This window comes from Crotalus tigris, unplaced genomic scaffold, assembly GCF_016545835.1.
Source record: "Crotalus tigris isolate CLP2741 ecotype Arizona unplaced genomic scaffold, ASM1654583v1 scf7180000024376.1991246, whole genome shotgun sequence".
Classification (NCBI taxonomy): Eukaryota; Metazoa; Chordata; class Lepidosauria; order Squamata; family Viperidae; genus Crotalus; species Crotalus tigris.
In genome coordinates this window covers 784,036-810,284 of record NW_024100546.1, presented here as the reverse complement: position 1 = coordinate 810,284, position 26,249 = coordinate 784,036, and the positions used below count along the sequence as shown (strand labels likewise).

Below are 26,249 nucleotides of genomic sequence, written 5' to 3'. Positions count from 1 at the left end.
TAGTGACATGGGGATTGGATCACCTAGATCTGAAGATATTCCAACTTTTTGGAATGCAGTGGCGTGCAATTTGAGATTGCTTAGATTCACAGGTCCTGCTTTATGTGGTAGGATTTTGTCCAGTGAGTTGTGCCTTTTCTTAGATTGAGGGGAGGCCTTTATTCACACATTCAGGCCCAAGTCACTTTATGGTTGAATGTACTGTACATGGGCTACCTTTAAACATCACCCAGAAGCTGCAGCTGGTCCACAATTCAGCGAAGCAGGCAGTAATAGGTATGCCTTAGAATGCCCACGGAACACCTCAGCTTTGCAAATTGCACTGGTTGCCATTGTAATGGAATGTATAGATGGCTCTGGGGAATAAGGGGAAGAGATACTACCTAGGAAACAATCAGACAAGAGACACAGAAGCCCCAAATGTCTTAACCGTCAGAGAAAGAACTTAGGAAGGACATATCCTAATGCAGGGGTGTCAAACTCTCAACTGGCTGGCAATGAGGTGGGCGCGGTTTTACCATGGCGCATCTGGCCTGCAGGCTGGCAGTTTGACACCCCTGTCCTAATGGGTCAAGCAGTTAAAAGTGGTGGGTGGAAAGTTTGTATTTTCAGATTTGCGAGAGTCTGTTAATGTAATCTTACAGTAAAGTAGAATTACTTCATGCAGTCGTATTTCCTGTCTGGTTTACCTAGGAGAGCTGACAGTCAGTTTGCTTCTAGGTGCAATTCAAGGTGTTGGTCTGCCTATAAAGCCCAACATGGCATAGGACGAAATTATTTGAGGATTGCCGGTTTCCCATAATATCTGTCCAGCTGACTCAATCCAGCAGAGGTGGCATACTCTGGGTTCCATTGATTAAACAATGCCATCTTTTGGGAACCCAGAAAGAGTGCAAGACCTCTGGAATGAGGTTCTTCTGAGATATAAATGGTCTCCACCCTGCTCTTGTTTCAAAGGGCTCTGAAGACCTGGCTCTTTGCCCAGGCCTTTGGTAAGCATAACCGATGTCCTTTTATTCCCTTTTCCTTGTTCTCCTCTCAGCCATCTTGGTTCTTTGCTCTGTGTTCTCGTATTACTTTTTTTAAAAAAAATGTTTTTAGCAATTTGTAAACCACCCAGAGTCACTGAGAATCAAGCAGTATATAAATGTGATGAATTATTTATTATTACAGGGAGGTTTTCCAATGTTTTATCCCCACAACAAACCTGTGAGGACGGTTGAACTGAGGCAAACTGGTTTGAAGTGAGTTTCCAAGAGAGAAGACAGACTTAGAGTGTTATTTCAGCATCTTAAAGGCCTAGAATTTGCTTGATGCCAAACCGAGATATGAAACCACAGATAAATGTCATACTATAAATCTTTCTCTGACACTTTTACAAACCATTGCTTCTCTTCTTATTCTGTCTGACAATATACTTTTGTTTACAAGATTTTACTCTTCAACCTAGCTGTATCCAGTTGTTGGGGGGGGGGGAAATTCTGAAGCACTTTATGGGCATTTTAATCTGTATCTAATTAACAATATCAAATGCGTATTTTAGTCTTAGCTACAGTACCAATAATATAACAGATGTAGTTTTACTTTGATCTACAACTTCCCTCACTGTCAAGAGTACCCACTTTAATTTCTCATTAAAATGTTCTTGCGACAATTCCCACAGCTGCTTCTCTTTGCAGGACCCCATTATTACTAAGGGCTACTTTTCCCACATATTCAACAGTAAAGATTTAATATTTTAAAAAGCATTCTTATTGAAAGAAGCAACATAAGAGAATGAAGTTTTGCCCAGGAGGCTTCAGAATAAAACTTTTAACAGCTATATTTTGCTCTGGGTCAGAAGAGAACAGTCATGATTCCTGCCCCTTTTGGAAATCAACTAGTCTCAGCAATCTTTAAAATGGCTCTGATGCAGAGTAACTCTACATTCAGAGGAGGTGAAGGAAAACAAATTAACATGAGACAAACTAAAGACTGTTTGATATCATTATTTGTGTGCAAGAGTCTGACTTTTAAAAAAAAATACAATTAAATCAAACTACAGATTTCTGGCAGCTAACTGTTGCCCTTCAGCTGTTTTAGATCTCAATTTTGCTACTAGCCATGCTGATTGGGACTGATGAGAGTTTAAATCTTGCCATAGAGTTTTATCTAATACTGTCACTCATGCAAACTGTTCCAGTCAGTCCAATTTGAACAAAGAGTCACCAATGAGCCAGAAAATAATTTCTTGTTTATCAAAATAACTTTTTAGCATGCTATCAAGCAGCAAATAAATTGCTATGTTTACAGCAAAGATTTTCTAGTATATTTTCTTTATTTATGCTGAAGGATGACTTATTAAGGTTGGGGCCAGACAAATGACAGAAGCCTTTTCAATGTGGTTTGGATTTTCTCTTATTGTGTAGCAGCATGGAAGGGGGGCATTTTGCAGTATGCATGCCACTAATTTAGCCAAGAAAGGGCCTTAAAAGGGCCTTTCAAGTATGGGGATGCTATAGTCTTATATGTGATCCAGTTATAACTTATATTCGTCAGAAGAGGAAATAAAAAATGCACTCATCCATTTTTTTCTAAAATATAGTTGCAATGATGTCATGGTATCACTAGGCGTTTCTCAGGCATTGCAGGAAGGCAAAAGTCAAAATTTTTTGCCTACCCTTGGCTTAAGTTCTTTGTTTAGGGAACTTTACATTTTACATTCAAAATGAAAAGACGTCTTGCTCACAGAAGGCATTTTGGATAAACGTTTGTAACTCTAATTTCATTATACACTAAGCTGGAAATCTGAGACAAAATGATTCGTGTTTAGAAATGAATGTCAGCCTTAGCCTAATAGCTGTGGCCTTGTACACCACTATTCTCACAATATTTTTATCCAGCTGAAGGTGAAATGATATTTAATTTATGCCTTGAGTAGCTTCAGGAATAGAATGAATGAATGAATGAATGAATGAGAAATATTACATATTGCATCACTGAGATAAACTTTTATTATTTTATAACTTATCTGAAGCTTTCAGAGATTGAGGAAAATGATTTTGGTATTACTTTAGGGCTTCTGATGGCATACTGCATGTATGAGGCCTGTATATCTAGAATTCACAAAACATAATGCGCTAATACCTATAAAATTTAGATTAAGATAAGAGCTAATAAAATGAACTTAGATATTTGAAACCAGATCCTCTCAGTCTCCAACATATTAATCATATGTACTGGAAGCAGATATTAATCACATATTGACAATGTATTCCATGGGATAAGAATGTAGGTAACATAAAAGGCTCAAGTCTTACTGAGGTATGTCCCCAATCTAAATGAAATATGTTTTATCAAAACATCGCAACTGCTTCACTGTTGCACACCATTCAACCCTAAAGTTTAGGTATCCCTTCTTCTTTTCATGGAGTTTTCTCAGGAAGCTGGCTGAATTCTTTATCAAGTAAATCATATGAAAAACACATAATCGTGTGAAGGGAATAAATGGGCACTGCTCTCTTCTTTAAGAGCTAAGTCATGGAGTTATTTTCTAAAGAGAAATTGCATAAGGGAAACTTTTAGAGTTATTATTAAATCCAGTATCTCATCACTCTTTTAACCTACAGGCTTGTTTCTCAATTCCCTGCAAGAAAGTACATTTCTCTGTTTTCCTGGGAGGTGTCAGGAATAAACGAAAATACATCTTACCAGGAGAGCAAGGACCAATGATAGCATCAATCTGAGGACAAAGGACCATCAGAAAGTTTCATGTCTTCCATCTCTTGACAAAGGTGATTAGCCTTGCCCTACATATCAAGATGCACCTGCAAAAAATTCCTTTCCTTTCTCTTACTTTCCAAAGAATATCCATGTCCAGCTTTCCATTACTCTGGGATTGACAAGTTAAAAGGATATTCCCGCTAGTCCAGGGGTTCCCAACCCCCAGGCTGGGGACCTGTATCAGGCCATGCAAGCGGCAGGCAAGTGCGCATAGCTCAATTTGTGGGAGTGGTGAGTGCGCGCACCAGCTGCTTGTGTAAGTGGAGCTGCATGTGAGCGCACGTGCCCGCTGCTTATGCAGAACCATTCCCTTTCCCCCTCCCTGGAGGTCCACAAAGCTGGAAAGGTTGGAGACCCCTGCTCTAGTCCTATACAGTCCTCAGGGACCTAATAGTCACTCATTGCAATCTATTTCAAGAGTGGGAAATCTTTAATTCCTAGGAACTTTAAATCTGCAGGAAAGAAGAAGGGAAGCTAAGAGTTATAGCTGAAGTACACTAATTCTCCACCTGTCATCAACTGTAAAATATTTAGCAATTAATTGCTCATAATATGGGATATGTGTTTAAATAAAGTAAAATATCCTACCAGATTCCTTCTTGTTTGCCTTTCCACCATCTCTGCTTTTTTTCAAAACTGCTTTTAACATTTTAGCACTGTTCTTTTTCCTAAAAACAGAACACAGGATATTATAGTCTTAAATGACTGCACATGGAGATAATACCAGTGTATTTAATTTTTGCACATTGCACGCAAATAAACAAATGTAATAATAATTCAAAACATGTTGAGGGCATACTTCTATTTTTAAACAATCATGTTACATTAGTGAAACCAAATACTGATGGTAAAAAAGAACGATTAAATACTAAAAGCAAGTGGCCAGGGGTTTACTGTCTCGTTAATAAAGAAAAACAGCACACAACATTCTCCACATTCCACATATAATTAAGGTTAGAAGGCTAAACCTGGATAAGTTACCATTAGGCACTTGGGCACAAGCATGTCTGGTTTTTGACCAGAGTTCATCAAGAGAGGAAATAATCTGTACCATTACACTATCTACTATAAACGAGGGAAGTCTAGGCAAGATAAGCATCCTTGAAAGAACATTCCTCAGTATGTTCTAAAACTCCTATGTAAAAACAGATTTAAAGTGAAGTCTGAATTATAGAAGTAAAAGAACTAGAAGTTTCCAAGTATTTACTGAACTTCAACCCATAAGATCCCTCACCATTGTTCATGCTGCCTGGGACTACTGGGGTTTGTAGTTAGCAACATCTGGAGCGCTATAGGTTCCATATCCTTGAAGGCCACTTTAGATACTCCAGATGCCCCATGGATGATACTTTTTTAAAGGTAGGATATTTAGTATAACATTTTCTAGAAATATTTTTTCCCCCTTTCTTAACAGCAGATATATTAGGTAACAGTTTGGTGCAAGATTTTTTGGACTGAAGTGAAAAGATGTTTCAAAATGTATAAGAGCACAAAAATAGAAACTGTCTTCAACCCATTATTTAAATACATCTATTTCCTTGGATGGTGTGACACCTGTGAACAGCAGCTATGCGATTCCTGAAAAGGTAGGCTGCTTTATGGAGTTGCAAGTAAATACTACATTCATACATCCTTGGCTTTTAAATTACCTTTTTGCTTTCAGACCTGTGTGTCTGAAATTCCCTAGCATTTGCCATCTTGGATATGTTTATGTCACATTTTTATTAAACACAAATTTTATTAAGCACAATTTTATGGCCGCCCAACTCACACACATAGTGACTCTGGATGGCTTATAATATTAAAAATCCATAGGGTAAAACCCTAATCCTTCCTCCCTGCACTTTCATCGAAAGTAGAAATATCTGGTCATCTTGCCAATATGTCCCAGTAATGTTCCTATTTTCACAGGAATCTAATAGTACCATCAAAAATGAGTGCAATATGTTACTTCTGATTTCAAGGAGATCGTCTCTCATCAAGAGAATTACGGAGGTATATTTAATCACAAAATAGCTAGGAGATTTAAGCTTTCACACCCGACGACTGGACAAAATGTTCTTATGCAACATATGCCAACCAACTCACCAGTGAAAAATATCTACTATAATAATTGTTTTAAGAATATCTGGTGCCAAGAAAGTCATTATCACTTCAGTTTTTGGTTTTCTCTCCACTCCTGCCTGCCATTGTCTTTTTTGTTGAATTACCATTTACATCTGTTCCATGATGTGAAAACATTTGGCATAATTATAGTATTTGATTATTATCTGGACAAAATTATAATCAGTATCATGAAAGCACTTTTTCACTTAATGTGATGCATGTAAATTGCAGCAGTTGCATTAAAGTTTATTTCTTCTTTATGAATAGATAAGAAGAAAAATCCTTGTTATCTAGGAGAGTTGTATTAAATGGAAGAACGTTGTTTGATTTTTTTAAATTTGAAATTTTGTGTAGTAAATAAAATGACTTATTATGAAATGGATAATTTTTGCATGAAATGAAATTTACTCTTATCAAAGGAACATACATCTTATGAACTATAACATAGTCCATGAAAGTTCATACCACAAAGTCTTTGACTACATTAAGGCACCATGACTAGAATTAATTATACTTTTTTTTAATTTGAGATATTCAGTAGGGAGGAAATGGCTATACTATTTTGTTATTCACTTTTCTCTGTAAGAATAAAACTATATGAACTTGTAGTGAAGTATCAATCCCTTTCTATTTGGATAATATCCTAGGGATGGGAATGGGGACATTGGAAGACAAATCTCTGAATGTAATTATTTTCATTTTCATTATTTTGTACAATATTATTCACTTATGAATTGCCCAGAAGTGGCAGTGATCTGCAAGGAATAAAAGTAAGATATCACCGTATACTTTTGGAACAAAGCTGATACCTCTGTTCTGGATATGTCAATTTCCTTGTTGACACTGAGGAACAGTATTACTTTTTCTTTAGTGCATGGCAAAAATATTTTTTTAAATACAAAAGCCTTTTCCTTTGTGCCTATTTTGCAATTGAATACAGTATGTTCTTTATATATTCTTTAATGTATTTTGTAAAAAATGTTCATGGCTCCAACTTATAAAAGAGGGACAAATTATTACATGTGGTGGAGTCCATATGTTTTCTGCTCAAAGTATCAGCAGACTTCTTTGATGTTTTCAGAGCCCCACAGCTGTGCAAGTACTGCAAAATCATGAGACAGCTGTGATTTACATCTCTAACATTCCAGCCAAAACTACTAGGAGCCTCTATTGTTGCTACTTCCTCTTGCAAACACCAGATTCTTAATCTCATTGTTCTCTTTTCCACTCTCCTAAACAACATTTTAGAACAGCATGGTTCTAATTTTAGGCAGAACCCCGAAGCCTTTTTCCAAAAGCCACTTTTTTTGCATTTCCCACATCTATAATCTGAATTCAGTTCAGTACTTAGAATAGCCAGATCACATTTGGTTTTTAAAATAACTTTTTTCAGCTTCCTAACTCATGTGAATAGCAATAGGGCAGTCTTTAATGTCACCTACGAAAAGCATCCAAATGTTTTTCTTCACACTGCAAAATATTGCTTTGGGAACATGGCACAATCTTAGATTTAGAAATCATGTTTTTCTTAATCTCCTATCACAGTGATGGCAACCCTTTTTGAGACCGAGAGCCCAAAACCCGCTCCGCCCCCCTGGCCCACCCCCACCTCCCGCTCCGCCCCCCCCTGTCCTGCCCTGCCTGCCCGCAGGGCCACCCACCACCTCCCTGTCCCGCCACAGATCACCCAGAGGCCTAGCAGTGCCATGGTGGCCACACCCTCTGCCCATGCCCCACAGCATCAACTGCGAGCAATGGGACAGGAGGGCAGACTCTTGTCCCTGCTGCCCGGCTGCCATGTGCTTGGCTGCGCTGCTCCACGTGGGACGTGTCTGGGAGCGTTTCTCCTCTGGGGTGGCTGCTGGTGAGGAGGGGGCCACAGGGGGAGGCAGGGCTGGGGCGATGGCACGCGTGCCCACAGAGAGGGCTCCGACTGCCGCCTTTGGCACGCGTGCCATAGGGTCGCCACCACTGTCCTATCATATTTACAAGTGTCTACTGAACAATCTTTCCATAAGAGTTATTTTACATTTCCAAAGGATTATATGAATACTAGTGGTATGCAATTTCATGGGCTAACCCAAGGGTGTCAAACTCAATCGCATCGCAGGCTGTACAGTGACTTGTTTTGCCCTTGCTTGGCCTGGGTGGGCGTGGCCTGCGTGGGACGCATCCAGCCAGCAGGCCGCGTCTTTGACATGCCTGGACTAACCACTGAAAAGAGTGATTTGTGCATATCTACTACACTGACTACCTAGCAGAATGGTAAGTCAAAAGTAGGACCTACAACAAATACTTAACTATCCAAAGGTAAACATTGTGTAGCTTTCTACTTTGCAAAATATTAGTAATCTTTGAACTAGAAATTATGAACAAATGGCAAGAAACTGACCCTTTTTTTCCATGTTGTCCTTGCCAATGTTCAATTCCAGTATATTTGTTTCAGCCACAAGTCACTTTAAGAATTTTTTTTTAGAAATTGGAAAAAGTACTGTATAATAATATGTAATTAGTAGGTCAAAGCCATGGGATCGCATTCCACAAATTCTGCCAATGTATTTCATGGCAGTTTTAAAAAAAGTATCAAGCATTATTGCCTAGACCAGGGGTAGGCAACCTCGGCTCTTTTATGACTCATGGACTTCAACTCCCAGAATTCCTGAGTCAGCAGCTGACTCAGGAATTCTGGGAGTTGAAGTCCATGAGTCATAAAAGAGCCGAGGTTGCCTACCCCTGCCCTAGACATTCTCTTAGATTATATATCAGGAAACCAAAAAAGGGAAATTAAAAGTGATTTGCATGTTAAAATATTTTTTTCCTATTGCTATAAAGTAGGGAGGAAGAAAATGAGAGGCCTGAAGCAATGTAGACTTCATAAACGTTAAAACTTTCAATCATTCTATCCAAAAATAAATGGAATGCCTTATGTTCTGACAAGAAAACAAGTCCTAATGTCTGGAAAAGTAGAATAGGAACAAAGCAATTAGATTTGCAATTACTGTATACATTAAATATAATCTCAAGCAGCCTTTTAAAATATGTATATAGCAGTGGTGGCAAACCTATGGTACGGGTGCCAGAGGTGGCACTCAGAGCCCTCTCTGTGGGCATGCGTGCCGTTGCCTCAGTCCTAGGCCTTCAGCTGGGTTTTATAAAACCTTTTTGCTTTAGGCCTCCACCGCCATGTGCAAAAAAAAAGGGGGAGGGGTTCAATCAATCAGTCAATTTCAACTTCTTGGGGAAAAAAAAGATCTTGCAAAGTTGGAATTGATTGATTGAACTTTTTAATCCCACCTAGTCTGCCATTACCACCGCAGCTGTGCCCACTCAATTGGCCACACCCACCCAATGGGCCACACCCACCCGGCACCCGACGATGCATAAGTGGGTTTTGGGTTGCAGTTTGGGCACTCAGTCTCTAAAAGGTTCGCCATCACTGGTATATAGAATATTATTTTCTATTAATTTACCACAGATCCCAAATTGTAGATCAATGGACTCTACTAGTAGGAAAATCTTTGGCAATAAGTAGCATCTATGCTAAGGGTATTTTTAAAATGAACAGAGTAGTGATTTAAAGTTAGCATGGAAATATTAACTGATCTACTGTGAAATCAGGACATGTAGTGAATAATTAATTGGTATTCTATGCAGTGTACAGACTTGGAAGGTGACTTTGAAATATCAGGCAACAGCTTAGTGCAAAGCATTCAAAAAGCTACCCAAACAAAAGAAAGCTGGCAAAGAAGACTTTTGTGAAGCTGAAACTTTCATAGCAATCCCTTAAAATTAGATGTTATCTTCTCTCCTCCCCAGACTTTCGTCCTTTCTCACTGATTCATTTCATATGTTTTGCTGGGTGGGGAATTTTTAGAAAAATCTGGAAGAAAACAGGGAAACTTCATGGATGTTTTCCTCAACGTGGAGACTTTATCTTAAGTTTCCATCAATTGAACAAAATAGCCATGAAATTTCTCTGCCTTCGTCCAGAATGCCTTCTTCTATGTTGCACAAATTTTCAAGGCTTACTCAACATAAATCCTTGACTTCATCTTATCCTTTGCATGTAGTTCTCTCAGAGTAAGTTGCATATAAGCACTCTATCAATAAGCATCAAATAGAACTAGAAGTGCAGTTCCTGAGCCTTTGGAGGACCCAGAGTGTGTATGCTCTTTGAGCATGAAAATTGAGAGTAATTAAAATTTATTCTTGATTTTCATGGTCAAAGAGTAGTGTGACTTTCTCCATCCCACACGACAACCAAAAGAGGCTCAAGTCACACACAGCATTTCAAAGCAGTATATTAGATAATCTTCAGGCACTAAAGGGCTATGATTTCTGTCCAAGTTTTATAATATAGAATATATAGGCACCATTTTTGGTGGTCTAAAACAACAGACATGTACATACTAGTAGGCAACTTGCCTAGGGAAACAAAATGTATTTGGACCAGTAATCAGCATAAAAATGCTTCTTTGAGAAGTCTAGCAGAAAAAAGGCAGTCTGTTCACAATAATCAGTTTAGCTCGACACTATTTTTTAACAACTGCTTCCTGAAAGTCCACAAGGAATTCAACTCTCTAACAGGTTTTAGCAGGAGAGGTATGATCATTAGCAATCATAATTCTTCTATGTCTATGCAATTATTTGCACTGTTCTTCATAATTGCTTTTAGTCATGCACATATTCCAAACTCTGCATCACCATAAAAATCTGCTTTTGAAATAAAAAAAAAAATCCAAAAGGTGAGGTGCCTATGTAGGTTCATTCATATATATTATTAACTCCCTTGACTGAAGTTGAATCCTGGATGCATACCACTAGTCCTCAACTTACAACCATTCATTTTGTGACCGTTCGAAGTTACAACAGCACTGAAAAAAAGTGATCTATGACTGATTTTCACACTTACTTACCACTGTTGCCAGTATCCCCATGGTCATGTGACCAACTGGCAGGCATTTATCCCAGCCTGCTTCCGACAAGCAAAGTCAATGGATGAAGCCAGATTCGCTCAATAACCACACGATCCACTTAACAGCTGCAGTGATTCGCTAAACAACTGCGGCAAAAAAGTCATAAAATGGGGAAAATTTTCTTGGAAATAACATGGACGTGGTTTGCTACTGTTTTCTTCTGAGTCGTTTTAGTGGTTAGAACAAAGGATATCCTGGGGCAGAATAAAAGGGAGAGATTGGGAGGTACCCTCAACCACTTGTGTTCTGGAAAACTACTGCTTTATAATGCGCTAACCCAGAGATCCCCAACCTTTGGGCACCAGGGACCGGTTCCGATGAGAGAGGTTTTCCCACAGACCGGAGGGAGCGTGCTTTTGTGTGCTGCCTGCATCCCGCGGATGGGGCTTCACTTGTTGTGTGGACCAGTTGCTGGCATGCCACAGCCCAGTACTGGTCCAAACAGTTGCTACAATTATTTTCCTGTTATCTTTGCAAAGCAACTCTGAAAGCACTGGACACATTGTGGCTGACTATACCTTCTATAGCAGCCATTGCGTTTTGATGCTGTGAGCTTTCAAGTGGGTGCTGACTCCCAGCAACTGCTTGGATAAGTTTTCTTGGCAAGATTTCAGAAGTGGCTGGCCATTACCTGTCCCTTCTTATGGCTGAAAAAGAGTGAATGGCCCAAAGTCACCCAACTGGCTTTGTGTCTAAGGTGGAGCTAGAACTCAAAATCTCCTCGTTTCTAGACTGCTGCCTTAACCACTAGACTAAATTGGCTCTCTCTAGATCAGTGGTTCTCAACCTGTGGGTCGGGACCCCATTTGGGGTCGAACGACCATTTCACGGGGGTCGCCAAACAATGCAGTCCGCCATTTTTTCCCCCTTTTCCTTAGCTGTGCTACTCCCTTTTATTCCATTGGCTTTTGAAAGCCAATAGAATAGACTCTCTTGAATAGAGTCTAATTCTATTGGCTTTCAAAAGCCAATAGGAATTGTCCAGGCTGTCTCTGCCCTGCTGAGCCCGCCAAAGTCCCATTCTGCAAACGGTGCTGCACCAGTTGAGTAGTCCTCGACTTACGACCAGTTGCGGGGGTCGCGGCATTAAAAAGGTTGAGAACCACTGCTCTAGATGCTCATTATATAATCTCAATCTTTTAAATGCATAATTTTTTTTCCAGAAAAGATGGAGAACCCATGCAATGCAAGTCATTGGTAGAAAGAAACAGAATAGTGTGGATTTATTCCACTTCTCATCCCCAGTTTTATAACCCAACTGCCAATTCTAAATTGAGTCAAACAGAACATTTTGTTAGATTTTTTATCTTAGAAAGAATTATCAGTGTAGGGGAGGTAGTTTTTTTTTTTTTTTTTTTTGGTAGTTCTCTTTCATATCTGTGTTTGCTCTAATACTGAGTAACTGAATTACCGACCATTACACTAATGCCCAAAGAGGAACTTTGAAAAACTTTTGCTGTTGGCCTCTTCTCTCACTGGTTCTACCAAGAAAATACTGACAACCTGCCAGAACAGCAGTTAAACATTAAACAATTCATACTAACTCCAGCAAAGCAAAAGTTATAAACATCACTGGAAGGATTTAAGGAAGTTTTGGAGGGGAAAAAAAAAAAAGAACAAAAATGCATAAAAGTGAAAACCTCTCCTTCCAGAGCAGCTGTGTTTTGGCTTACCAAACTGGTTTTGAAAAGTTTAAACCAAGGAAGTCTAGTAAAGTCCATGAAGCAAATAGACACAAAAGAACCACGCTTAAGATAACATTACGCACTTCTGAAATTCTTCAATATATGCTGCACCTTTTAAGCCAGTGGCAAAACCCTCCTTTGTCACAACTCTTCTATCTCCTCCCCTGGGATCAGGGAAGCTCCTGGTTCTTGTTATACCTAGCCTTTGCAGGAGGGACTTTAACAATGATTCCCACCCACCATGTCAATACAACAATCCAAAAGTTCTCGTGTGAGTGAATACTATAGCTTAAATCTTAACAATGATGGATCAACATTAATGATGACAACTTTGCATTTAGAAATTGTGGCACATGGAAAGGGAGAAAAGAGCAAGTTAGGAGTCAGCCTGATTCAAAAAAAAAAAAAAAAGAGAGAGAGAGGAATAATATGTCAGGTGTGTGTACACCAGGCTTCTTGCTGCATTCTAAAGTAAAATGAAATAAATGCACAAAGCCTGACTTAATTTAACAGATTATCCTGAGACTTCTTTTGACCTTCTGTTTTCAATTACAAGAGCTTCTCAAGAATTCTTGCAATAGCAGTCGAAGGGCACCAGATCAATGGTTCCTAGGGACTAAGATATGTAAAGCCCAAACCATTTCAGCAAAGGGAAAATGACAGAGATTGTTTTTAAGGTTTTAGAGGAAATGGGAAGTAATGTGGTAGGTATTTTGGAAGGCTGCCAGGGAGTGATCATGTAAAAAGGAAGGGTGTGCTGTGAAATATACTTTAATATAGGAAAACACTGATCTGAGACTATTTATCAGCTTTCAAAGGAGATCAGTCTGAGAAACTGCAGGCTTTAACAGGTTATTAAACCATAAACAAATCATTGCTACATCACAGTGAAGACCACCAGACTAATGATTCTTTAGCAAATCATGGCTAAATATAGAGTCGCCTCTAGCAGAGATGGGTGGCACATAAATCTAATAAATAATGCATTCTGATTTTTGGTACAGTACAAACAGTTGAATACATTATGTTCTGAACATGTACAGTTCAATTCTTCCTTAAAAGCCACATAAACATCATTTTTGTTTACAGACTGCCATTACACCAAAGGGAGAGCCTATCAACATGATTTTTAGTCCACTCTTTTCCTTACAGCACAGTTTTTGAAAATAGTTAGATTAAATACTTTTTTTCTTTAATGTGAGATATCAATTATAAATTTGATTTATAAAACAATTATATGATCAAGTGGCAATATTTACAGGTTTACCATACGTAAGCTATTTATATCAGGCACAGGAAATCAGGAGCCAGGATACAGTTCTAAATTCCATGCAACCTATATATAAGAATCTGATCTATTAATGGTCACGGAGAATTGACGCCAGATAACAGTGAATGGATTCCAAGGGGGGGCTGGACTTAGATGTTTTACAGGGTCATAGTGACTCTAAACTGATGCCCTTAATCCCACCCCTGGGCTCAGTCAGGTCATCTCCTACATCTTAAATGTGTTAATTTTAACTTTCTCAGGGTCAATCTTTGTGTCACCAGGAGCTGGACTTTGTTCTTACTGTATTGCATTTATTTGGCCATCAAAGGTCAGCAATGATCACAAGAAGCACAATAGAAGAATTAACAGCAAAGTTAATGCACCTATTCTGCCAGTTGGTAGATAAATTTGGTAGTACTTTCTTGGAGGTCCCTGGCAGTTACAAAAATTTGGGCTAGGGTTACTTATGGTTCACAGGCTGTCCAACCCTGAACTCCAACTGAAAAAACATTCCTACACAGATTTCAAACGGTTCCATAAATCAGTTCCAAATACTAGACTATTGTAATTAGATCAATACTTTCTATGATAAGAAATATTTGAAGTTTAGTTGAAGTTCATATTAAACCAATAACCAATTAAACCAATAACCAATTCAACCTGGTCACACAAAGTACTTAAGCTGGTTTGATACGCTTCAATCATCCTTATTTAAAATACCATCATTTCCTTGGGGGGGGGGAAACTACATGAAGGAATTTATTTTATAGTCCTCTCAGAGGTTTAATAGTCTAATCACCAAAATTAATCGATAAATATGCTTGAATTGAAAGATAACTTTTGTTTTTATTTAAAATAGAGATGGAAGAAATTCATGAAAGGTTTTCAGCAGTTCAGTACCCAAGGAAGGTCAGAGAAATAATGCTCAAAATGTATTTGGGGATAAATGCATAGTTAGTATGGCACAAGAATGAAAATGCTTTCCATTTGTGGTAAAACACTATTCATTTCAAAGTTAAAAGCACAGTTCCACCCTAGTAGCCGGTGTGGCAACGTTCAGAAGAAAGGAAGAAACCAGCAGATTAGAGAGTTACTGAACCCAAGAAGTAACCACTAATAACAGACTTGCAAATCAGGGAAGAGTTTGGTAAGGAATGAAGACTAATTAAATGGTCTTGTTAAACAGAGATCCAGAGAACACTTCAAACATTTTTTCAAGCAAACTGCATTCATAACATCAAATCCTATACAGACTACTTTATAGCTTGGCCATTTTCCTTAAGGATTATGGTTAGGTAATAGGTAATGTACTAACTCAGCGCTAATTATTTAACCCAAGCACAACACTATGGTCTAGCTGAAATCTAATAAATGCAATGAAGGGTGACAGAGTAAAGAATTACATTATTTACGTAGATGCATTTAGTTTACAAAATATTAAACCCTGGAACCTACTTCATGACGCTAGAAAAAATAAAGCTGTTAAGGATACATCAACAAAAACAATTTTCTGGGCATATGGTTTTCTTTTTATTACTTGTGTAGATAAAATATTCATATCAACCACCTCCTTTTCAACTTATATTGTGGAGAGATACAGCTGAGAGCTTAAATTTTCTTGCCAACGGATAGTGGTTTCCAGATCCTTATAAATATTCGTCATTATTGTCCCAGGATATTTTCCTCCTCTTTTCCCTTTTGCTCTTATTGAAATTTAATTTTTTTTTAAAATGCTCCTATTTGCCAGGTGCACTATATGGCGAAGAAATGCATGGAGAGTTATAAAAAAAAACCTCTCTCATTTGAAGTTCTTAGAACAAAAAAGCTTCCTCAGAATAGTTCAAATAGTGAAGTATCTTGTTCAGCTCAGTGAAGCTTCCCGGGTCTGGCTGCTCCCTGGAGCTTTTCCTGATCACTTCTTCTCCTAGAAGCACAAGTTGCTTCTGCTGACCAGAGAGTTTGCCATGCTTGCCACATCAAATACAACAGTAGCATTACTTGTTGCTGTTCAGCTGTACTGTGGCTCAGCTGTGCTGGCATTTCCCTGGCACTGATGGAGGTGCATCTGGCTCCTTCTTGTCACAGTAATATAAAATCTTATATTGCTTCCATAAGACATACGAGTTGGGACTTTCGTAGGCTTCCAGAAGACGCAGATGGAAACTACTATGGAAAATGCAATTATATATCCAATATCCAGTATCAAATTCCATCAAAATTAGCTGTTTAAATCCTGTGTCAAGTTGTCAAGCAAAATCTCTCTCTCTCTCCCCTCTCTCTTTCTCTTTCTTGCTGCCACTTAAATATATATATATATTACAGCAGTTTTCCCCAACCTGCAGTTTTTTGTATGTGCACTTCGGCTCCTATATTTCCAATATAAGGAATGAAATGTCTACCAAAAACTGTGGTGTATTTTCATCCCATACATTATATATTACAGGTAGTACACAATTAACAGTCATAATTAAGACTGGGAACTCCATCATAAAGCAACATGGTTGTAAAACAAATGACTGTGCTGACTTATAGTGGCAGTTCTGGTGGCAGTCATTAAGCAAATCATGCAAGGTTGTTAAGCACAAAGTTACATGAGCACAACCTCTGACTTCCTGCCAGCTTCCCCATTGGCTTTGCTTGTCAGAGGCCGGTAGTGAAAGCCGCAAATGATAACCACGTGACTTGCCACTATCGTTAAGTGTGTTCCCGCTGCAAAATTCCCAAATTCGTGATAACGCAGCTGTGGGGACACTGTGATCACTGCAGCTTCCAGGACCGACTGCAATCCTCCTCATTCAGCACTGTCGTAACGTTGAATTGATCACTGAACAAGTGGTCGCTAAGCAAGAACTACCTGTAATAATCTCTGGTTGATAAGCTATCCTCAATTAGCATAGTTTTCACATACAGGGGAAAGTAGTGGGTAAGGAGGAAGCAGGGAAAAGAACAGTGCAATGTTTTAGACTTTATTTGAAAAAAAAAATGCTTTGGACACACAGTACAACCTACCACCCATTGCTTTGGCTGTGTAATCTTGGGAACAAATGCTATTGGTTTAATAAGTTATAGACTAGTTGTGCATTTGTACCCCAAAAGATCTCTTCTGGGTTGAATTCAAGGCAGCACACAACCCTTGTAATAATAGAGATGAAAAATCATTAAAAATAAGGGCTATATTAAATCTGACTTATATCTTTCTAGCACTACCAATCAACAAGCATCATCTATCAATTCTATCATTATAGTAGGAAAGAAAGGGGGGGGGAAATTGTGAAGACACAGAATATGTTTTAAATAGAGAACTAAAAACACCAGCAGTCCCATAAAATTCCGTGTGAGGTAATGTGGCAGCACAAAACATCTTACATGAAAGCTCCTTGTTTTTTTAAACAGGATAAACAACTTTAAAAAAATGAATTGTTTCTCTCTTCCTTGACCTTTTTTGCATTATATATTAATAAAATAGCTTCCTTTGCTTTTTTTTTACATGACTACACAGGTTCTTATATTAAAAATTATTAGAAAAAAATAGCATTTAATCCTGCTTTTATTGCAATAATGGGACATGGTGCATGGAGGAAAAAGTAAAAGTTCTATGAATCCATTTAATTTTTTTTTCAAAGCTTAATAAAGCTATAAGAGGAAAGCTAAATTTAGAATTTCCCCCTCCTTTCCAGAAAGAGATGATTTCACGGAAAAACTATTTCCTTTGGAAAAGAATATGTATTCCACTTCCTAAATTGTCAGAAATTTAAAAAAAAAAACAACCAGAAATTTCACACCTAAACTGGTAAGAAAAGAAACAGAGCAAAAACATCACTTCTGAACTATGAAAAAGGCCATCTTCTTCCAAAATACACAAAAGAAAACTTCAGAAAATAAATTTGCATCCTCATGTTTTAATATTACATTTCATACCTGCTTTCTTAAATGACTCCACTCTTGTGGTGGCTCTTCTTACTCTCCTTCACCTGTGGTTTGTATCTTTGGTTATTAAGATATATATTAACATAGATTTTTATATTTTATACCTATTGTTTTTACATTTGTTATTTTATCTTACTGTTGGGCAATGTCCAAAGTTACTTTTGGTAAGATGGAAAACCATATGGATTTTATAAATAAATACCAAGTCTATTAATAGCTATGTTCAGGGATAAAATCCTTCAAGTTAAATTTGATTTGTGCTAACACTAAGGATACATTCATACAGAATTCTGAACAGCAACACTAACAATCACCTGGATCAGGGGTGGGGAACTATCGCCCCTTTATGACTTGTGGATTTTAACTCCCAGAAATCCTGAGCCAGAATAAAATGGCCATAATTGCCCCACCCCTGATCCAGATGATTCCTATGCCAGCAGTGCAGTTCCATAGTAATCTCCCATTTCAGTCCTAGCCAGGTAAACCCTGTTGAGCTTCAAGGCCCAAATATGATCAGCCAGGTGCTGAGACTACTGAGAAAGACTGCTGATGCACCCACAAATGCCTTAGTCTAGAACAGGGGTAGGCAACCTTGGCTCTTTTATGACTCGTGGACTTCAACTCCCAGAAGTCCACGAGTCATAAAAGAGCTAAGGTTGCCTACGCCTGGTCTAGAATATTAATGTTTAATTTCATTAACTTCAATGGGAGCATAACAATCAGAGGGACAGATGTATACAGTGAATAATCCTGGAGATGTGGAAGACTTGTCTGCCTACAGGGTCAACTTTATTGGAGATGGTGAAGTCTAATAATGTCTGAAAAATTCTGGCAGAGGCTGAAACTCAATTATCTGCACCACATGTACCCAACATGTCAACAGTCTCCCATTTAAAAAATCAATTCTGAATGAGTTTATTTTCAGTAACAACAGATTGATAGCCAAGCAAAAAGAAATGTAGCATTGGAAAACAACAAACTCTCCAAAAGTGAAACTTGAGAAAAGCTACTAGACTTAGGAGACAAGCTACATGTAGCATTTAATAAAATAAGACACTATCATCAGATTTATGACCTTAAGAATTCTTTCAAAATGTAATTATACTAACAACACTAATTCTTTCTTCATGTGAATACAATATGTTATCTTAGTTTAAGGATATCAGGAAATGAAAGTGGATAATGGAGCTGATCTGGAATTACTATTATTCTCCATTAAATGAAAGATCATTTCTTTGAAAGGAAACTACAAGAGAACAGAGGAAGATCATTGTGTTCTTTACAAACTTCCTATAAATATTTTATTGTGCAAGACACTGCAGAGTAAACATATCTTACAACAGCCGTGGGGTTCTTTATTTTTTCAAAATCCATTTTATGGAAATGAGACTCAATAAATAAAAAAAGCAGGACTCCCAATGATGGAAAAAAGACCTAGGCAAAGCAAATGACCTCCGCTAGGATTTGAATGGGGGAATATGCCTCTTCTGGTCTTCAGCAGCTTTCAACACCACCATGGAATCCTTCTGGACTGTCTCTGAGGACAAGGGACTAAAGCAGGGATGTCAAACTCGCAATGTCACTTGATGTGTCGCAGCGTATCACGACTTTTTCCCCATTGCTGGAGCTGGAGTGGGCGCGGTTTTAGCATGACGCATCTGGCCCGTGGGTTGGCAGTTTGACAGCCTGGACTAGAGGCACTGTTCTGCTCCTGCTAACAGGTGGCTCCAGTTGAGGATAGTAAGGAAAGAGGGTTTTATTTGTCTGTCTGTCTGTCTAATTTATACAGTCATCCATCTCCCCAAAGGCAACTCTGGACAGCACACATCAGATAAAACAACAAAAGTAAAAACAAAAGTTTTCTCTTTCCTGATATTTAACATTTAGGTGAAACCATTAGAAAAGGTCATGAATTGGACTGGGGAACTACAGCACCAGGGTCAGGATGATATGCAGTTTTTCATCATAACTTAAGATCATGCCAAAGGATGATCTAGGATCTGGATGCAGCATGGCAGTCTAAGGCAGAACCCAACAAACAAGATGTCTAATTACTGTAAATCAAGAGGCTCTGTTGACTATATTATTTTCTCTTGTTGAGGAAGGGGCCCTCCTAGACTCAGTTTATTGTTGGCTGATCAAGTGGAGGTTGTGGCTAGAGGCCTTCATCCTACTCTCTATGGCAGTGGTTCTCAACCTGTGGATCGGGACCCCATTTGCGGTCGAACGACCATTTCACGGGGGTCGCCAAACAACGCAGTCCGCCATTTTTTCCCCCTTTTCCTTAGCTGTGCTACTCCCTTTTATTCTATTAGCTTTTGAAAGCCAATAGAATAGACTCTCTTGAATAGAGTCTAGTTCTATTGGCTTTCCAAAGCCAATAGGAATTGTCCAGGCTGTCTCTGCCCTGCTGAGCCCGCCAAAAGTCCCAGTCTGCAAACGGTGCTGCACCAGTTGAGTAGTCCTTGACTTACGACCGGTTGAGTAGTCCTCGACTTACGACCGGTTGGGGGGTCGCGGCATTAAAAAGGTTGAGAACCACTGCTCTATGGTAAGCCAGTTCTGGTTCTATTTGGTGAGAGGACCCTGCAGAGTAACCCATGCTGTTATTACTACCTGCCTGGACTGCTACATGTGCTCTACATATGCTCTACGTAAGACTGTAGGTTGATACAAGATGCAGTACCTTGTGTCTTAGCCAGCAACTGCTGGCTAAGCAATAGAATTCAGAATCCAATACAAAGTGCAGATTTTGCCCTATACAGTCGTATACATCATGATATGTTTCCCTTATTAAAATCAGCATGGCCAATCTCCCAGCAGAAGCTGCCGGTGGTAGCCTACTTCAATGAAGTAAGGGGGCTGAGGTGCAGTACTACATTTCAGTAACAGCACCTACTCTTTGTAACACTCTCTCTGTTGAAATTAGATTTGCTATCGCCCACATCTTGTTTCAGAAACTGTTCAAAACTGAGTTCTTCCATATATTGTGCCTTAATTGACTGGAACAATCTAGAGCAGGGGTAGGCAACCTTGGCTCTTTTATGACTAGTGGACTTCAACTCCCAGAATTCCTGAGCCAGCTATGCTGAGTGGAAAGGGAGAGTTTCCAAGCTGAGCCATGCTGGCTCAGGAATTCTGGGAGTTGAAGTCCACAAGTCATAAAAGAGCCAAGGTTGCCTACCCCTGCTCTAGGGGCTTTAATATACTGAAGTGAATATATTTTCTGTTGCTATGAAATGACGGTGGGTTAGTTTATTTATTGTAGTGCTTTATTGAACATTTCACTATTAGTTGATAATGAACATAAATTGTCAGTTAACCACTATAGAAGTCAGTGGCAGGCAGGCAGGAAGGATTGTAAGTTGTGGGATTCCTTTCAGAAGTAATGCAAGCTAAACTTGTTTTAGTTTGTACCTCTCAGCCGCATAAACATTTGTTACACCATAATTATTTATTTTACAAGTACCACAACTTTGTAGAAAAAATTATGTTAAATATTTATTGATTTATACAGCCCTAGAGGCAGACTACTGCATCAGGAAAACAGAGTAATTATCTCCCACCTAATTATCTCCCCATCCTTTACTGCCACAGTAGTGTACCCTAGTTTCCCAGTATTCTCAATGCAGAGAACATGCACTGATTTTTTTCTCCTCTTCATCTTCCTAACCCTGACTCAGGCAGACCAGATGTGCTGACACAGAGGAAAAGGAAGTACAGGTGGTCCTCATTTAACAACCACTCATTCAGAGACTGTTTGAACTTAAGCCATGCTGAATGAATAGTACTTACAACCGATCCTCAAATTCTGGCAGTCACTGGGACCCTGAGGCAAATGATTGTGATCCAGGTGCTCGGTAATTGGCCTGGATTTGTGACTGCTGCAGTGGTCCACAGACATATAATCATGATTTGTGACTTTCTTGCCAGCCTCCAACAAGCAAAGTCAATGGGGAAACCAGCAGAAGTTGAAAGCCAGTCATGTTACGTCTCACTTAATGACTCATGTGGCCAGGACAGCCAGAATTGCTGTTGCTTTGTGGAGTGGTCACATGGCTTTTCAACTTAACTATTGTGTTGCTTATCAACAGAGTTTCCGTCTCAATTGGCACCATTGAGCAAGGCCTACCTGTAGCAGCACATATACAAGACTTCATTCCTTCTCCTCCATTGTGAAGGAAAGCCATCAGAACCCAGATGCTCAGCCTAGATAACAAAAATGCCAGGGTAGAAAATTGAATTGAGGGAATGAAGGCATAACTAAAGAAATGAGTGCAGAATGCCTGCAGTATACGATGCTTTATAAGCCGATTTTGCTAATAAAAGCTGCAAAGCACACTTATCAAGCACAGGGAAATGAGAGGTCCAAGCAGTTCAAATGAATATAAAGGTTTTATGGCAAGCTTATGCTCTCTACAAGAATCTGAACTACTAACGGTCAAAGCAAATTGGCGGTAGGTAAGAGTCAATTGGATTCAAGATGAGCTGGACTCATTCAAGATGAGCTGGACTCAGATCTCTTATGGGCATGAAGGGACTCGAGATTGATGACTCATTTGACTCCTCCCTCGGGCTCAACCTTACAATTCTTACAACTTTTTTCTTAAATATTAGTTACACTTTTGAGACCAACCCAGTCTGAAACTGAAAGGCAATCTTTCAGGAAATTTGGCTTATTCTCCAATCAAAGATGAGCTAAACTACTTCATTGCTTGCACTCAAGATTTGAGCATTAACAGAGTTTGTCCCCATCCAACTTCCTTGACTATAGGAGGATTCAACAGGGATCTGCTTATCTTGCTCACAGACAAGGGAATATTAAATATAACAAATCTAATAGCTTCAAAACCAATGGAACAGCCAGGAAGAAAGGTGAGCCAAATAAGCTTTGGAACAAAAGAGACAGTGTCTTCTGGGTGCATGCAATATTTTGAGGCATATGGAAAAAGTATTGCATCACAACATCACCAATGCTGCTTTGGTCCATCTTACCCTGCCACCCTTACTTCCAGATGCTGCCTGTGTCTTCTAATTGTTTCCCTTTCAAAGAATGCAAAATGAACAAAATGTCAAAAACAGGTGAATTCCTAATGGCTATATTTATAATGAAACATATGTTTGAACTGAGTACGATACATATGCTTTCAAACTGAACCCACAACTTTTTTATAAACCCTTAAACAATTATTAAAAGGAAAGAGGGGGGCAAGTCCACAAGGAAGATGTTGAAGCACTTAAAATGTAAATTGAACTGCCATATCATCAATTTAAAAATGTTTACTTCCAGAAACATTTGTTAGATGTACAGTATATCCTGTCTGATCTCTGTAGAAAGATGGCTGATAAGCTTAGCTGGGATCAAAAATTAATTTACCAAAATGCTGGCACAAAACAGGATTCAACCTTCTACATGTGGTTTACATTATAGATAGGAGAATACTTGATTCTTCGGATAAAATAGGACTACAAGTATAATTGGAACATTAAATCAAGACCTACTGTAAGTCCTTTGAATTAACTCCATGCTTTTCAAACTAGAGGCCTACCCGAACCATTAAAAGCAAGATTCTCGGAAACAGATGCTGAATTCCTTTGTTTAACTTAAAGAGCTGCATTAGAGCAGATATGTACCTATGGATAGTGAATCTATATATAAACTTCTAAAACGACCTCTCTAAACAATTTGCCATAAACCTCAAACGATAAAGTGACCAGCAGCAGTCTGCAAGAAAACATAATCTTATAACCTTTGTATATTTCGACTGAAATATGCCAAATGTACTATTAATGACATTAAGTGATTTGGTTTTATATAGCTTAATTGCACTACTTTTAACAAAGCAATTTCAACAGACAACTATAATACTTATTTTCAACCAAGAGTGCGTGCACAGTATCTGTTCCAAAGCACAAGATGGTGGAGATATCACATTCCTGAGGATGTTGTTACACAATTAATCTCCTCCAAAACATGAACAAGAGAGAGGAGAAAATACATAGTTTTATATGAGAACATTTGCCTAGAGTATTTTTAGTTTACAGGCAAGTCAGCTTTTTAAATAAAGCCCTAGAAAAACATAATCAATGTGCTTAAGTTATTTCTTCAAAGTTTTTAGAGCCACTGCAACAGCTTATAAAGACAATATAACTGGGCAGCTTAAAAAGAAGGAAAAAGCTAATTAGAAAAGATACAAAGAGGTCTTGGGCATATTTGTACAAACTCTTTGTGATAGTTTCCCTTACTCAATCCAAAGAATTGTTACATGATTAAAGTATTGGTGATTGTTCTATATATTTTCCTCTGAAAATTATATAATTAGAATGATGTGGAATCCATACAGTAGTAGTTACTCTATCAGTTAATTGGAACTTAGTCTGCAAAATGCCACAGGCTTATTTATTTGTTCATTTTTATTTTCTATATAAAGGAGTAATTGCAGAATTTTCATCAAAGGAAACAAATATCATCATCAATTTCTATAAATACAACAATGTTCCTTACAATACTGATCTGTATTTTCTGAATCAGATATGGTTTTTTTTATCACCATCAAATTGCTGGGGGAAAACTGAAGCAAAATATATTTCTCTTAATATACAGAGTTGAATCTGTATTTTTCGACTCTGATTAAAACAGCATGTTTCATTTATTAGAATTATATCCAATGATGGACGGTCACTATGGATACAAGGCTTTTGATACAACAGAGCAGGGGTCCCCAACCCCCGGTCCGTGGACCAGTACTGGGCCACGGCATGGCAGCAACCAGTCTGCACAAACAAGCAAAGCCCCATCCGCGGGATGCAGGCAGCACACAAAACCACACATTCTCCAGTCTGTGGAAAAACTTCTCTCTATGGAACAGATTCCTGTTGCCCAAAAGGTTGGGGACCTCTGCAATAGAGGCTTCCACTACCAGATAAGGAAGGGTGACAATTTCTGATAATTGCCTTCCCACTTTGATGAAATTTTGCACTTTCCAAAAGCCTGCAATATTCTGAAACAATCTTGGGGAAGCCACAAAATTCTGTTGATTAAGCCTTCACTAAATCATCATCATCACCATCATCATCATCATCATCTTCATCATCATCCCAGGTCCTGGGTAAGGTCTCGATAGGTAGACAAAATGCCAAATCCAGTCTGAACATCTGGCTGACTGTGCGATGATCCATAATAATAATAATAATAAAGTTGGAAGGGACCTTGGAGGTCATCTAGTCCAACCCCCTGCTCAGGCAGGAAATCCTATACCATTTCAGACAAATGGCTGTCCAGTCTCTTCTTTAAAACTTCCAGTGTTGGAGCATTCACCACTTCTGGAGGTCGGTTGTTCCACTGGTTAATTGTTCTAACTGTCAGGAAGTTTCTCCTTAGTTCTAGGTTGTTTCTCTCTTTGATTACTTTCCACCCGTTGCTTCTTGTCCTGCCTTCAGGACAATAGATCTCCAATCTATTCTTTAATGTATCCCAATGATGCACTTATCACCACCTTGCTGATGGTTGCCACCTTCTCTTTTCTAGCAAAATGGTTGCTAAGTGAACATCACATGACCACAACTGTGCTTATAATTTTACTTCAACTTTCTTTGCTTACCAACATCAAAAGGATATGACCCCAAAAAGGTGGGTTAACCCAAATGGTGGGGAAAGTTTCTGAAACCTGTCAAACAAGGATAAAACAGCAAATCTAATAGCCTTTACCCCCCACCCCACTCCTCTGCCCTGTAGAATGCTGGTCCTGGGATAATTAGCAAGAAGGAAATTAATGTTCGTATTTACATTCACTGAAGAGGAAGGGATTACAAGAGAGTAAATAGGCACACAATGGGGAATACATGTTGAAAACAATCCGCTAGTGCCAGCTGTTTGCCTAGTACCTTCATGGATGCCAGCCATAAGCCACTTAGGAAGCAGTGTGAAACTGATCAGGGTCTTGTTGGGGTCAGGCAGCAATGGCAGCCAGCTGCCACGTTCTAATCAATTAAGGTCATACAGTACACTTGTTGCAGTTAGACCAGGATCAGACACAGGACAATGCATACTAACTGACTGTAATGGTGAACACAAGGGAGACAAAAAGAGAGATACACTGCAAAGATACAACACAAGCATTGGTTGCAAAGCTACTTTTTCATCACCACTGTAACGAGAACAATGCTAAACAAGGATTGCCTGTATAAGGTAGGCCTACTCTAATAAAAGGGGATTTAAATATTCTTTTTTTAAACTGTATTTCATCTTTTAACTTAAAAGCATGGCTATTCATTGTTTGGTTTGGCAAAAATCTTACCAGAAAAAGCTACAAGGATATATTACTTCAGCAGACATATCAACACATAGATATGACATTTGTGCTTTTGCACCAATCAATAAAATCTTTTTTTGCATGGTGATTTTTCCTGATTGGTGCCATTAGTTACATTATAATAGATATTGAAAGAGGAATCACATGATTCCTACAGCTTTTCTCAGAATGCTGTTCAGGAGTTACAATTTAACATCCACATAGAAACATT

General features: G+C 38.7%; 1 protein-coding gene across 10 annotated transcripts in view; it reads right to left on the bottom strand.

Moving 5' to 3' along the window:
• Window positions 1–26,249, bottom strand: part of TANC1 (tetratricopeptide repeat, ankyrin repeat and coiled-coil containing 1) — a 185,063-nt gene that overhangs the window by 106,349 nt on the left and 52,465 nt on the right. For 7 of the 10 annotated variants that reach the window (XM_039328411.1, XM_039328414.1, XM_039328409.1 and 4 more), the window contains exon 2: window positions 4,351–4,430. The exons of 2 other annotated variants lie outside the window; for them this stretch is intronic. In XM_039328411.1, the coding sequence (XP_039184345.1) occupies window positions 4,351–4,411 (61 nt within the window). In that variant the 5' untranslated portion in view covers window positions 4,412–4,430. Of the gene's footprint in view, window positions 1–4,350; window positions 4,431–21,858; window positions 21,888–26,249 lie in introns of those variants that run through there. One more of the 10 variants, XM_039328408.1, reaches the window with a different exon arrangement.